Raw genomic sequence first — 16050 nt, forward strand, 5'->3', positions numbered from 1 at the left:
CTAGCTGGGACACAAAGACAGTGATGGATTTTGGGGGGAATAGTTTTCATTATGTTTTAAAATATAGTCAGAGTGGATTTTATAAAATATAATCCTAAAGCTATTATAAAATTTCAGGTTTTCAAAGTACCTACCAATGTGTCAAACATCAATAGATACCAAAAAAAGAAAACTTCATATAATCTTCCTTTTTTTTTTTTTCCATAGGTGAAACTGAAATGGGAAAAGCTATATAAATCTTAAAAAAAAAAAAAAAAAAAAAAAAGTGCTATTTTGTGTTTTGTATTTGGAAGTTACTTAAAAACCTTTTTAGTCACATTTACCCTGTTTTAGATGTTTAAATAAAAGATTTAAAATGCTAAAGAGGTTTGCTTGTTTAGAACTTACTCATATTCTATTGCAGTGGAAAAGCTTTTATAAAGGAACGAAAATACACTAGTTTCACCCACAGCAGGAGAGTGGATGAGGTCAGTTTTTTGGCCATGAATTCCCTGTCCCCTATGCCCAAACTGTGTCAGAGAAAGCAGACCAAACGAATCCATGATGTTGCTGCACTAGCTCCAGCGAGGTTACACCATAGATCAGTTTGCTCCACTACATGCCATTTTATTCTTTTTATTATCTAACTAAACTCCAGTCTCAAACATATACAGTAATCCTTTTCCTGAAGAAAGTTATACCTAAATAAGAGTTTCCAGTTCATATTTTAATATAAAAACCACCTTTCCTAACCCTCTGCAAAAAGCTAGCCTCGTATCCTAGACGTGGAGCTAAGCTAACACTGTAAAATTCTTATCCCTTTGTGCCCCTGCATCTCAGGTAAAATACAAAAAAATATTTCTTCAAGTGTTAAATTCGGGTCTCTTAAGAGAGTTTGGCATCTTTATAACATTATGCAAAACTAGAGCTTCCAACATTGACATTAAATTAGACCAGCCACAGACCAAGAGGACTTAACACAACATAAATCCCAAACCTTTCCTCACACATCCCTAAAATACATGTATATTCTCTTACATTTAAAGAGGGAAAAGTAGTAAGAATACTGCAACTGTACAGGTTAAAAAGGCAGTTTCCTCATTAAGGAGATGAACCTACGGTTGACGCTTTACGGTTAGAAAACCCTTTTTCTTTTGTTGTGCTATTGGATAAGCTAGGTTGCTGCACGTAGGTTAAGACATCCAGAGTAATTTGTTTTCCAGTGATGACGTTCTCCCCACACTTAATTTCAGCCCCTGATTATGTTAGAATAAATAAAAGTGTGTGAAAGCCCTTGGTAACGTAAGACAGGACCTTAAGCTTACTCCGTTCCAAGTTTTGAGCGGTTTACAGTTGCCTAGAGTGTGGCCGCATGGCTTTGGACCAATTCAGCTGCCGAAATGGTGTGTGCAAGTGTGCAATCTACGGGGACCGGCTCTTGGCGGTGTGCCGGGGGCGGGCGGGAGGGCGGGCAGGACGGGGAGACCTACGCATCCAGGCGGGGAAGGGGGACCGGTTTAGAGCTCCGTGTTGAGTTTCCTGCTGGGAACAAAGTCTTCGCGCCTGACCCAGATGACCTCCTCGCCGTGGCCCTCCACGTCGCCGTTGATGCCGGTCAAGGCCGCTTGCTTCTTCAGCTGGGTCATCCTGGAGGCGTGCGTGTCCATGGCCGGGCGCGCGCGGTCTCCCCGGCACGGCTGGCTGCTCGTGATGGAGGCCGCCTGCAGCCGCTCCCGGAGCTCTCGGTCGGCCACGGCGCCTCTCACGGCCTCGCAGTACTCATCGTCATCGCTGAGGATGTCCGTTTCCTTGATGTCCTCCTGCTCCTCATACTGAGCAAGGTCAAACTGTTCCTCTACCCAGCGGTCAGTGTCCCCACTGTGCGTGGGCTGCTGGGGCTCTTTTTCGGGGCTGCTCGCGAAGACGGCATCTGAGTCAATGGTAAACCTGTTTCGGGCCAGCCGCCGCCTCCTCCTCCCAAGAGACTTGCTTGGGGCTGACACTGTGCACACACAAAGATAAAACCCCAGAGGCTTTTTACACACGGTACAACTCCCTTTAAAAAGTTAGTCTTCCAAGGGCCCTTTATTTAACACCGCTAGGCACAAACCAGGGCAGACTCCCAAGAATGACCTAGTCATTCAGCATCCTCCCTGCAGGCAAGTCATACTTCACTCAGCTCCTCGGCACAGGTCTCTCTCCAGCTGAAAAAGGAGTTTCTGCTACTCAGATCCACAGTTGGGCTAATGGCCCACAATTACTGTTCCTCCTAAGCGGTAGGCAGCCAGCCAGCACAAAGTGCATCTGTTCAGCTCAGCTTCTCAGAAGCAGCTCCCTGCTGTCAGTACACAGCAAAACTCAACTAGCCTTACACGTCGATACGGCAAATTGCTTTGTCTTGGCTAAGAACAACATTTTAGGCTTCCAAGTAGCTACCTCGGTACTGAAGGTGCTGGCATTGTTGCTTTATGGGAAAGTTTTCTATCCAGGTTCTGCTACTCCCTTCCACACTTTCTCCTTACTAGAGAGGAAAAAACAAGAAAACCAAAGAAACCTTTCAGAAGTTCCTTATGCAGCATCAGCTGGTCTGCTAGCTTTTGCAACTGGCCCAATTAGCAAATTCACATCTTCTGTGTTGGAACATTTTCATGAGAGGCTTATGAGACAAAGCAGGGGATGAATCCTGCAGCCAAAGGACCTGCAGGCGTTCCAGCACTTTATTTGCGCACACAGGTAGCTCCATCACAAGCAGGTGAACTCCAAGGTTACAGTTTGTCTCCCTCCACTAATCAGCACCTTAGCACTTGCAGTTTTTATTCATTGAACTCTAGCAGCTTGAGGGTAAAGGGTTACACTTTAATATCCCTGACCCTCAAAACATGCATCAAGTTCAACAGTTGCAAGTCTCAACTATAGGGAAAAGTCTGAGGATTTTAATTGCAGCAGAATTCATCATGCAAATGCACTGCCAAGCCAAACTAAAATAAGTTTTGGCATCTACACATCAACCCCACAGGCTGATTGAAGAAGCACTGTGGTAAAACAGGATGCATTTTGGTCCTCCGAATCTTCTTACTTAATGTTTTAAGTGCCTCTGAGGCTGATCTTGAGGCTCTGAGGCATCACCTCAAGTCAGAAGCCGTGCTGCAAATGTTATTGGTCTGGGCAGCCTATTACAGAAGAGGAACAGAAAGCCTGGTTGTCTACATTGCTGGATCTAATGAGCAGAAAAAAACAGACCGGAACAAAACACGCAGCAGTGCTGTGTATTTTCCAGTTGGAATCAAGTGTTTCTTCCCTCCATCATCTAGTATTCTGAAAGTGAAACCTGCTTTTCCCTGGGATTTTCTCATTGCTTTTGCCTGAAGTCAACCAAAGAGGAAAATCCATGGTTTAGGACAGACCATTACAAAAATAAAGCATCAAGTGCACGCCTCTCAAAGTGTGAGAAGTACAAGCACGTGCCCTCTAGCAATAGAGCTGAAAAGGCTAAAAATGGAGGACATACAAAGCTGTCTCTCCAAACCACATCACGCACAAGAAAAATCAGCTCCCCCAAGTGAATTTTAGTTAAAAGTGCTAGGGTTAGCTTGAAAACTCTGTACATGCTTTTGTTTAAGAAATATGCAGCGGGCTTCTGTTTTGTTCAGCTGAAACCCATTTCCAGATTAAAGTGCACAGCCAATTGGTATTGACAGAAATCCTGTTTCTTCCTTCCATGCCAGAAGGACTTCTCTGAAGCTGAACCTTGAGTGCAAAGCAAGGTAAACAGAGGCAATTTAAGGCTCTCGAGGAGGTGAAGCATGGAAAAACAGCAGTTTTTACATACACAAGAGAGAATGCCAATCCTAATACACAAGTATCAGATACCACCACGTCTTACAATGGTGCTGGGGTTACTGGGATCTTGAAAGTCTGTAGCCCTACAGTACCTGCCCTGTTCATGGCTGGCCTTGCACCTTTTAGAGCACACAATCTTTTTCCACCAAAAGGGACATATTGCTGGGATGAGGGCAAACTTTCGGTTTTAAGAAGCTGTCTTCTGTGTTTATCCCGCAGAATCGAATGCACTGCCTTCAGAAAGTCCTTCCTGTGTTCTGGTGAACTGAAAAACAGGGGAAAACACAAGAGGCAGAGTTATCTCTTGCAAACTGCTGAAAGCTCACTGTAAATAAGATAAATAATAATCAGTACTGTAATTTAAAAATGAAGACTGACTGGCATACATTTCCCCAGAGAAGACTCAATTTAAATCAGTATTTTCAAGGCAAAGCTAAATCTATAGTAATTGCAATGGACATCCAAGGAAATAAATACTCTGTATGTTAACAAAACATTTAACCATTCACTCCTTGAGCCTTCCTTTTCCTTCCAATACTAACCACAAACTTTGCTTTCTCCAATAAACATCAAACTGACCTATAGTGACTAATTCGATCTCAGTTTGTCTTCCATAATCACACACCAAGACGTAGCCCTGCAAATCTTTACTACCTAGTAGTGGGAACTGGCTTGATATCAGTTCCGTGGGACCCCGGCAACCTTGCATACCAAGTTCTGATTTGAAGCCTAAAACACGTCAGGGCAAACACCGTGACACTGACAGACAAAATTCATTTAATAAAGTGGTAATGCCCTAAGAACAGGGGTTGGAACTTGTTGGCATGGAAGGTCAGCTGAACAAGACATGCAAATATCTACCTAGCATAATGCTGGAGTTTAGTTGGGTGTAAATCTGTCAAAGAAAAGTTGTAATAAGGACATTTCCATACAAGTGCAAGGCTGATCACATCTATGCCTTTATCATTAGGACTTTATGAAGCTCTGCCTGCCAGAAACGAGGTTCTAACACCCTCTGCTCACTTCCCCCACCAGCTGTTCCCAGACTGCCTTAAACAAATGACATAGGCAAGCTGAGATGCAGAGATGCAGCTGCCACTAGAAAGTTTGGAAACACACTTACCTACAGCAAAGGTGAAACGTTCTTTCTGGCCTGCCTTCAGACTCAGATTTAACATGGACAATCTCACATACAGAATTGGTCTCTGCATCTGGAATGAAAAGTAAACTGCATTTCATACATCAGGTTCTCATCATAAACCTCAGTTACAATATTTATTCCATTACCCTAAAAAAATGGTTTAAGACTGTCTGAGACAACAAATTATACACTGCAAATATTATTAACTTATGGATGAAAGACAGCAGTGGGGAAGTGGCTAAGGAAAGAACAAACACCTGAACTGGCCAAAATCTAGTAGAACTTTGTATTCAGTAACTCAGGCCTATAAAATATGGGGGGGGGATGGGGGGGGGGGGGCGGGGGAAGGGGAACAGCTCTTTGGATATTTCATATAGTATTGTCACATTTTACAGGCATAACTTCTACAGGCAGCTACACCCTATGTTCTTTCCACTTTCACTTATGCAAAAGAACAGGAACATATGTTAGAAATATCGAAGTTTTAAACAATAACCTTCACATGAAGCCATCTACCACAAGAATTCACTAGCCCCATTTTCTCACAGCTGCAAGATATCCTTCAGGACTTGAGAAGAGGAACGAAACAAACCAGAGTCAGCAACTACGTCGTCCTGTTTTTCCAGGACCTTGACTGCCTTCAAAGAAGTACTGACATGGCAGAGATACAGAATTGGAGCTTCTGCCCCCTTCTTTTCTGTCCAGAGCTATTAGATTCCTTTCTCGGGTCCCCAAAGCTGCATACACACGTACTAAGGACAAACACTGATCAGCAAACGTCCCCAAAACAAACATTAAAAAGACTGCCAAATTCATGCAGCTGGAACATTACCTGCACTTGCCAATGCTCGAACCTGCAGTGCTTCCAAAGGTATCATGTGGCGAAAGCGGAACGGATCCCAGTCTTCATAAATTGAAGCTCTATGTGATCCTCCCTGGAAGAATTTCAAAATACCCTTAAGAAATCAGATACCTTAGGATATTCAGACACCAAGGTCTCCATTGCTTTGCACTAAAAGTGTCCAGCTAGAGACCTGTTGCAATTCTTTTCTCACTACAACATCTCAGTAACCAGCAGCACTGAAATGCCTGTCTATGAAGATCTTGCTAAATTCCAGACAAAAGCAACCATTAGACCAATCAACTATCAATGCCTTCAAAATTTTGTTTGCAACTAATCCTGCATTCTCACCTTCAACTGCACACATACTTATGAACATGCATGTGTTTTGCTTTGGTCACTCCAAGCTTATTTTATGTCCAGTTAACCTTAAAAGATGAGTATTTCAAATAATGCTTTTGGTTTGTGCCATGTGTGGGAACCAAAGTGTTTCCTGTAATACTATAAACTGTGTTCCCTGTTGTAGAAAGTCATGTGTTCACTGTCAAGCTTAGCTTTAACTTCTAAATTCTAGATTCTAGTAGGATCCACTGATCCACAGAATGTAGGCATACCTAGTTCAGCTGAAAGCAGCCAGCACTTGCTTAGTTGTATGTTATACTTGGAGATACTAATAGCCAGAACTGAAGCAAAGACATTGTGCGTCACTAAGAAAGCCAACAGACAGCTCTCATGTTTGATTCATTAGCACTGGTTGAAGAGCCAAATGGAAGAGACATGCTCAAGGTGGTACCTTGTTTCATCAAAGTCTACTCCACGGCATAAAATGGATGTTGCAGGCAACATGGATAGTCCAGCAGAGAGCAAAGGATAAACTAAACGAACACTTGCAAAGCACTGAATAGCAGGCCACTCAGAATTACTCAAATCCTCGGTTGTGTGGCAGGGGACAAGGACCACATAAGCAAAAGCACGCTCTCACACCACAGCTTTAGGGAAAGTAGATCTTGATCACTGAACTACAAATGTACACAGCATCACAGAAATAGTTAACACAACTTACAAGTTTCTTCTTCTGTTTGGAACCATCCTTGTACACAAGGACCACAGCTGTTTTGAACACTGGAGAAGAAAGTTAAAAAACAAAAGCCATGTAGTCAATAAGGTTGGGAATGGGTCTCCTACACACCCAAGCTCACAGACCTTTCAACTCCTCAGACAACTCTCAGCTGAGCCAGGGAGGGAAGGCAGGAGTAATCCTATCAAAAAAACTAAGCTCAACAGCTTTCAGCATGCAAACACAAGTTTCAAATGACTTGAAGTAACCTAAGAGTTGCCAGTTATCTGAACAACTGTTCAAAATCCAGCAGTTCTATTAAAAGATAATTAAACAAAAGTAATCTGCCTGGATAAGTCCACCTCAGACTAACGAGCAGCATCCCACTACATGCTGCCAGTCATCAGGTGAGACCACACATAGGCAGAATTTGAAATCTGAACCACCCCCAGGTGGGGAACAGTGGTCTATACTGAATTAAGAAGTGAACAACACTTGTAGACAGAGGTGCAATTTGATTCTCTATTATCATGTAACATCCACATGGAGTTAGAATTTGTCTTTCAAGACTGTTTTTCTTTGTGTTCTCTTTTGTCAGGCCTCAAACACACCCCTTGTTTTAGAATTGAATTGCACAGACACTTTATTTTGGACTACACACACACTGCTTAACTTGACTTCAGTCTGAAAGTAACAAATGCATGATTTGAAAGTGTAAGTGCTCATATACCTTTCCAAAGAACCACGGTTTGATACAGTGGAAAGACCTTGAAATCTATGCCAATAACAGTTTCAATTTCTCTTTTGGCCACCCAAGATACAGTTCTTGGAGGAAGACAGATCACTCCAGGACTCTCTGGGAGTCCTGGCCTAGCTTTAAGACCACCAAAATTTAGATGCTCAGGTTCTTTTTGGCAAAAGGCACGGAAAGAAGAGGCAGAGCCTCTTCAAGCTTGTCCAACAGGATGTGAAGCAGAGTTACATGGTATGCATCAGACTACTGAAATGTATCTTCCCAGATACAACGAATACCTTTCTGCATAGCTCTCAATTTATAGCCTTGGATATGAGTTTAAGAAACTCTTTCACTATTAGAGCAGTCATCTCCAAATTATTCACCAGATTTACATCAACACAGAACAGAATTTGACCATTACAGGGACAAACACAGTTTTAAGTTCCACCCAACCCTGCAGAAGGCAATGCTCAGCTACCTTCAACAAATATCTGCTAAGGCACATTATACAGTCTTTTAATCATCTGAAATGAAATTACTAGGATACAAACCAAATGCTGCCAGCTCAGGTTCCTTCTTCCATTTCCCTAGCGAAGCCGGAGGATTAAGCCATATCACGGTATTATGCAAGAGCAAGTCCCCCATAGAAAGGTCTGCAACCTGCCAATCACAAACACATGCACAAAGACAGAATGTGTTTCAGTTCAAAGTTTTCTTCAGTTCTAGAAAACTTTCCTGGACTTGATTCTTAAATAAACAAACAACACAAGTAAATTTTTGGAATAAGATATTCAACCAGATGACTGCATGTATGTGCAAACAGACTCTGACAGTTGGCATTAGATGCACGTAAATCTTTAATTGGTTGGCATAGATTGGGAGAAGACAGACAGAGAGCCTAGCTCTCACAATTTTATAAGTCAGGGCTTGCAAAAAAAAAAAAAAAAAAAAAAAACACACAAAGGAGCAGAAAAGCCACACTGGATGTTTTCCTTATGTTTTTCTGCTCCTTTGTCCATCTTCTCCTTCACAAGTTTCTTGCTATTTTGTTCAAACATTTAAGCATATCCCCATCACACACACACAATTTGGGGTATAGTTCAAAGACAGCACCAGGTGAAGCAGTCACAGCAGCTTCCTCCCCCCCAGCAGTTGCCATAGTTCTTGATTTTCCCCAGATTTTCACCTGAGGAAGACATATTGCTAGAAATGGACTAATAAACAAGTTCAGAATGACTGTTGGGAAATGCATACTAATGTCACTGCAGCAACCAGATCTTTCTCGTTGACGTCTGATCGCCTGAAAGTGACAATTCAAGGGCTATCCCCAGTCTAGGGGCCATCTTACACAATTTCTCCCCCACTTCTCTCTGTGAAGTCTGCCTTTTGCAAAAGGATAGCACAGAGAGCACCAGCAGAACAATCTGAACTCTCCCTGATAACAAGAGCAAACACTAAGATATGTTTGTTGTGCCTTGGTGCTCATTTGGGAGAGGCGACAACTGCTCTGCCAACAGAAGTTCTTACATGCTTTCTCCAATCCTTCTTGCCAGCATCAGCAAAGGTTTGGCAAGGGCACCTGATCTCTGCCCCATCTGCTCCATCTGCTTCTCCCCAAAGAAGATGGTGCCCAAGACACACCCCCAAAACCTCTCCAAGACCAGACCACTCAATCCCAGTCCCCTCTGTGTCCTGTATTTACCCAGTGACTCTTAGGCTTGATCTTCATCCCAATTGTTGGCAAAAGCCCACAACCATTACTTCCTATGGTCATGTCTCTCCAGCATTCACCCATATCACTGCTCACATCAGCTCTTCAGCACATCTCCCCATCTTCCTTCAAGTCTCCCCTGACCTTGCCCATTACTGCCCACCACTCTCCTTCACTTCACTGATGGACCGAAAACCTACATTTTAAATCAGAAAATGGGGAGTCCAGGTCTCAGTTTGAGTTTTCAAGACATCTTCCACAGGTTTCTGAGATGGTCACCAAAGGCTGAGCCCACATTCAGCCTTCACATGTTTCAGTATGTGCTCTGTGAGAGCTAGACCAAAGCCCAGGGCTCTGTCACATACCAGGTCTGCTAACACTTTCTAAAACAGGAACAGTAGTTTCTCACACACTGGATCTCACACTTTGATATCTTTAAAGTGACTAAAGACTTAAGTACAGACTCGCCTCAGCACATCAGACCACTCAGATTGTTGGGGTGAGATTGTGTGGAATGAGGAGAGTCAAGACAGACAAAAAAGTAAACTACATGGTCAGAATCCCAGCCCAGCAAAGCACAACTTTCTAAGAGAATTAACCCACTTCTTTACATCGGTCCCACTCACTGAACTGTACATGGAGAAGCAGTTTTTGAATTGGATTGGGATTTACCTGTTTGCAGCAGGACCTACTGAAATGACACAACAGGAAACATAAGCATTTGATAAAATTTAACATTCATGATACAGACACCAAAATATCAGCCTATGTCTTCTAAATTTGATCATGTTACCTCCTTTTTTTCCCCCGTTTGTTCTGCTATGAGTTGGTCAAACACCGCCCCATATTCCTCATGGATTTTCTGCATTTCATTAATGTGGCTGGCAACTTTGTTCATTGTTTTTATGGCCACTAGAAGAGAGAGAGAACAAGGAAAAGAAAAAAGCTATTTTTAAACCTCTGAGAAGAAGGGTAGGAGAAAGGCTCAGAATTTAAACAGGGAAGTTTAAACAGAGAAGAGGAATGTAATTTAGGTCCTTACCATCAAGGTGATAATGTTCTTCACTGTCTACATCCGTCAGAGCAAAGAGCTCCTTCAGCAGGAGAGGGTATTTCAGTATCCGCTGGATGGGTTTGATGAGGTAAGACTCTAGTGTGGAGGAGTGCTGCCGTCTGGGGTTCTGAGCATCCAAAAATGCCTTGAAAGCAGTGTCCGTCTTGGCTAGGAGATTAACATGAAGCAATTGGGTAAACTGGAAATAATAACAGCTGCCCCAATAAAGTGATTTTTCCAGCTTTAAATTAGTTTATCCAGACATTTTGCAAGGAACTGCAGATTTATCAGATCCACATTACTGGATTTCTGCACTTCAGGTTTTGTGCTCCTGACACTTTACCACAGAGATTCTACTTAGGTTTTAAAATCAAGCACCTACACACTGTACCAAAATACACAGTTTTTGATTTCACTATCCATGGTATTTCTGGCCCTGTAACTATTTTAGAGAAGCACAAATTCTTTCTATCACCTGCTTCCTTAAAGAAAAGGCTCCGTTGGATATTTGTAATAAGTCACAGTAATCATGAATCTAGTCTGACAGGTATACCCATAATATTGGCAAGTCTGGGTTTTGTGTTTGTTTGTTTTTTAAATATCATTAAACTTTAAAATGCAGTAGTGAACAACAACAAATAAATCAAGAGCTACTAAGGAGGCAGGAAATTTATACATCTTATGTTGATAGTGCAGGCAGACTGGGTACCTGATTGCTATCATCATTTTTACTGTACTGTTACTGCATTTCTAGAAATACTATTTCCCCTGTTGCTCCTTCTACTAGAACATACATTTGTACAGGGAGGGGAGCATGGATAAGGTAGCAGTATTAGACATACAAGTTATTCAGTGCAGAAATAATTCCCCACAACTTATTTAATGGGAGCCACATTCCCTGCTCAGGTTGGGTGGTTTTCTGTTTTTTTTTTTTTTTTTTTTTTTTTTTTTGCTTCATCCCTCACGCAGTCACCCACCCTAATAAGGCAACTTCAATTTCAAATCCAAAAAGTCACCTGCACCTCAGCTGAGGACACTAAATTACACTTAAAACACACTCTCAGGTTTTAAAGGAGATTTAGATTTCTGGAATCAAATATGAAGTTCTGTTTGTCTCATAATTCAAGCTCAACCATTTTTCATTTATAAAAATAGTCAGCAATTAAAAAAAAAATCACTAGAACTACCTAGTCTATGCCCTTAACATTAAGGTGAAACGGATGCCAAAAGGAAGCATGAACGTAACTAGCAACAAATCATTAATTCATGTATTCCACAGAGCTGCCAACTATTCTTTGCAGCATAGTAAATGAAAGTTTACAAGAAGATATGAAAGAAGTTGCACAGCAAAAAACGAACAACCCAAGCAACAACCCACAAAACCCTTCGTATTGACAGACATCCAGATGTCTGGATATCTCCCCCCTTAATGGCAGAGCTCCTACAAATGGAACCATCTGTTTATGTTACATCTCAGCCAGAAATGAATTGCATGAAGCAGCGCTAGCTCTAAGAGATTAACAGTTTTATGGGACAAAAACCATCACTCCAAGGCAAGGGGGCTGGCAAGCACTTATATGCCAAACCACAGTTCATTCATCTCCAATTCAGCAAGCCAAGCTCTGCTAGGAATTTGTACTTGTAAACTTCTCAGGCAAATTGGATCGAAAGCAAGAAGAGGAAGAGAGGGGAAAGAGCACGGCGAAGTTAAAACATTTAGACAGCTTCCATAAAACAGTCTCCAAGGCTCGTCTTTTCCTAGCAGCTGTCAGCATTCAACCACATTTGCTGGAGCTTCAATGGGATTATGACAAGCATGGATTCACTGCACGTTCCCTAAGAGGAACCAGAGGTCATCACCACTTCTGGTTCCAAAATGCATAGTGACCCATTAGTGCAGGCCACATTGCCTGTTTATGAAGACTTTTCATCCCCCACATGACTGAAGAGAAACTGGATGTGTTGGGGGAGAATAAATAAGAGTGGAGGAAAAACTGCATGCAACGTTAGCCACCTGTTGTAATGAGTTAGTTGGGTATCATTACATCAGTGGTGGTCTAAGAACATCCATGGCACAGAGCAATCTGTGAGCCTGTCAGGACAGACAGACTTAATTCCTCAAAACTGCAAGGACTCCTAGAGAGCAGCCAGGCACACGTGCCCCCACTCCTCAAGCACAAATCTCTCCATGTGGTCTCTGGTGTACAGTAGACACATTTCATCATCCACATAGCAGCTTAAAATAGCCCAAACCAATGTGTTGCTGCCACAACTCTTTGTGGTCTGTTTGACCAGCACACCACTCTTACCTTTCACCAGTACTTTTGGGACTTTTGTGTGGCTGGCACAGAAGGCACTGTACAGCTTGAAACGGTCAGCGTAGTAGAGGAAGGATCCACCCAAGGAAAATAACACTTTCTAGGATTAAAAAAGAAAGAAAGAAAAAGCATAGAATGTTTTTTTCCTCCAACCTCTATAATAGGGTAGAAGCATAGGGGAATAGTAGAGATGCATGAGTGAGATGGAGCGTTTCCATTTAGCTTTCAAATGACAGACACTGCCTTTTTAGAATATTTTCACACTACCTAGCAGAAAACAGGACCAGCCTTGGCGCCTGAATCCAACCTTGATACAGCCTATGTTGTTTACATAATTAGCAATGTCCCCAGTCAGGCTGATCTGAAGGCGCATCACCTAACAGGGAGCTAGGTTCACAGCCCCACAACTGTATTTAAATGCCTGAGCTTAAAACCTTCTTGTTTAAATAATGGCCATAGGAAGGACTGGATGTATCCAACTTTGCAGTGGATCAGACATTGAGGAAGTGCAAGCAAGACGAGCATCCCCCTGCACAAACACAGCAAGTCCCCTACCCTGCTGAAAAGGAGTTTGTGTTATGGGCCAAACACAATCCTTCCCTCAGATGACTCTGTCTTTGGCTCCACTACCCTCTAAGGAATAAGAGAGTGGCATGGGAGGGAATGTGATAACATATAGGCAGCTGGCCTATAGTTGGCTGAAGAAAACAAACTACAGAAATGAAACCAAGCCCCAAAGTCCCGTTTTGCATGCTGCTTTCAGACTATGCCCATAGGACAGAAGTGAAAATGAAGTTGGTACACATTTTATGTAAAGAGGTAAAAGTAGCAGTACTCAGAGCACAATTCTTTCTCTCCATAAGGAGGAATTTTTAACAATTTTTCTCTTAAAGGTCCAAGCAGTGATTACAGAGGCTTCTACCACTAAAAAAATGTATTTGCATTCCCCATTACGGGCATGTGTCCTACAAAACAAAAGCGGTATTCTAGTTAGGACAGCAGCACTCAGGACTGATGCTGATTTTAAATGAACACCTGATGGCAAAAATTGCATGCACACACACAAACTTCTTTCAGTAGTTCTTCCAGGGCTATACGTTAGCTGAAGAGCAATCCCAATGGAATTATTATTATTCATCAAGACATCCTGTCCTCTGCCAAGGTGAGTTGTCAAAGCATGGGTAAAATTCCCCAAAGACTAAGTGCTGTATTAGCTACTTGCCATAAATTCAGTACATAACTACAGAAAGCATAAAACAATTTCCACTTCCACAATTTCATATGTGTATGCATATATATATATATATATGGAAAATACACATCATACACATCATAGAATCACAGAATGGCTTGGGTTGGAAGGGACCTTAAAGATCATCCAATTCCAACCCCCTGCCATGGGCAGAGATGCCACCCACTAGATCAGGCTGCCCAGGGTCTCATCCAACCTGGCCTTGAATACCTCCAACACCTCCAGGTATGGGGCATCCACAGCTTCTCTGGGCAACCTGTGCCAGTGCCTCATCACCCTCTGAATGAAGAATTTCCTCCTTCCCTCTTTTAGTTTAAAAACATTCCCCCTTGTCCTGTCATTATCTGACTGAGCAAAAAGTTGCTCTCCATCTTTTTTATAAGGCCCCTTTAAGTATTTAAAAGCTGAATTGGAAAAAAAATATATATATATATATAGGAGAAAAAATATACGTATATATTTTTAATGCAGTATATAGGCCTTTAGTTTACACTTCTACATTTCATATACAGGTGCTGATACCCAGAAGTACTTGCTATATAGTTCTGTTATGCACAAAAAACTAGATGCAGAACTCAATTTATGTTCTGAATCATAGCCCTAATGGGTTTCTGAACTACTGCATTAGGCTTGTCAGAACAAAGATTTTATGTAATATTCCATTTCTAGATTCTCCTTACAGCTCGAGACAAGAAATCTCACAGAAGGGCGAGAATAGCATCCCGAAGCACATGGCATGACATATTCCTAGTGCTCCATACAGTTCAATGTAACATGAAGTACAATCAATCACAGATCTTCAAATGGTCTCAGTAATAGCTCACAATTAGTCTCGAGTGTAAGTACATATAAGTTTTCACATGCAGACTGACAGTAGCCAAGACAAGTATAATGAAGCATGTCAGAGGACAGCTTCTGGGATATTTCATCATTATGTACAACATCAAAATGTAAGTCTACTCTGAATGTAAATAATGATTACCTTAAATTGCTCAACTTTCTCAAGCTTTTCCAGGTCTGGAACCAGCCTTACTCCATCTTCAAGAGTTTTCAGGAATTCTACCTGGAATGCTACCATTTCAGTCAGATTCCCAAAGAGAACATCCAGCTAATAAGAGAGAAAAAAAAACAGCATGCTCAAAGTATCACTGTTAAGGTCACTTTGCAGGTAAATCATCTTTTTTAGAACTTCAGTAATTCTCAGTCCAGTTACACATGGATGTGTGATGTCAGGGATGAAAAACACTAACTATCCATTATTGTATAACGTGTTAAAATAAAAGCACGGCATAAAGGTGCTGCTCAATCAGCTGTTTTAGAAGAAATTGAATTCTAAATTTCTCTGTAGACCTCACTGGGACTAGCAAGCCAACTCTAGGGAAGTGGAGTACTGTGTGCATGTAAGCTATCTAGCAAAAAGGTAAGGAACAGTTAGCATACCTCATCTGGTGTGAGGAACGTTTCTTTCTGTAGAGGCTTCAGATATCTCTCCATCAGACAGTTCAAGTCCTAAAAATTCAGAAAAAGATTCCCATGTTGGTTTCTTGAACTGCTTCTGAATATATATTGAAGTGGCTAAGACCACAGTTTTCCAAGCCTACGCATGTTTCCTCCGCACACATAAAACAAGAGTCAAATTTCACAGAATTTACAACTGTGTAAAAGGAAACATCTACATAGTTACCCACAAAATCATGGATCACATGGAATGTTGTTCTTCTGCATATCAAACAAAGTTATTTCAAAATGACTGAATGAATTCTGAATGCCTACTTATTTCAGAGATTTGTTTAAGTTATTATTCTAGTGACAGATTATAGCATTGCACGTAAATTGACAAGAGATACATGCACGGATTTGAAGCAGAAAAGAGACTAACAAAATTTCCCAGAAGCAATATTAGCAGACTGAACCGACACACTGAGATCCCTTACTTTGACATAGGTGCGCTCTGTTTCCAGAAGTTCACAGATAACCTTTCGCAGCTTATCCGCGTCTGTGAGCTGTCTCATGGTGGCCAGCTGGGGTCCTGTGAATTCCTGAGGATGAGCACTTGAGTCAGAAGGGTTCATTTCATGAAGACTGCGACAGAAAGCAGCAACCTGTTCTGTACTCTTTAAA

At 41.8% G+C, this 16050-nt stretch overlaps 1 protein-coding gene across 1 annotated transcript in view; it reads right to left on the reverse strand.

The window, feature by feature from the left end:
• Positions 1 to 265: 265 nt before the first annotated feature.
• TIAM1 (TIAM Rac1 associated GEF 1) overlaps positions 266 to 16050 on the reverse strand; it is an 84664-nt gene continuing 68879 nt past the window's right edge. The window contains exons 15-26 of the mRNA XM_084306541.1: positions 15864 to 16043; positions 15370 to 15438; positions 14912 to 15037; positions 12669 to 12777; positions 10348 to 10527; positions 10099 to 10217; positions 8146 to 8254; positions 6865 to 6923; positions 5793 to 5895; positions 4943 to 5030; positions 3912 to 4084; positions 266 to 1981 (exon numbers count right to left, since the gene is read on the reverse strand). Coding sequence (XP_084162667.1) covers positions 1497 to 1981; positions 3912 to 4084; positions 4943 to 5030; positions 5793 to 5895; positions 6865 to 6923; positions 8146 to 8254; positions 10099 to 10217; positions 10348 to 10527; positions 12669 to 12777; positions 14912 to 15037; positions 15370 to 15438; positions 15864 to 16043 — 1800 coding nt within the window. The 3' untranslated portion in view covers positions 266 to 1496. The remainder of the gene's footprint in view (positions 1982 to 3911; positions 4085 to 4942; positions 5031 to 5792; positions 5896 to 6864; positions 6924 to 8145; positions 8255 to 10098; positions 10218 to 10347; positions 10528 to 12668; positions 12778 to 14911; positions 15038 to 15369; positions 15439 to 15863; positions 16044 to 16050) is intronic.

Source organism: Netta rufina (genome assembly GCF_964035555.1).
Source record: "Netta rufina genome assembly, chromosome: 1".
Taxonomy (NCBI): domain Eukaryota; kingdom Metazoa; phylum Chordata; class Aves; order Anseriformes; family Anatidae; genus Netta; species Netta rufina.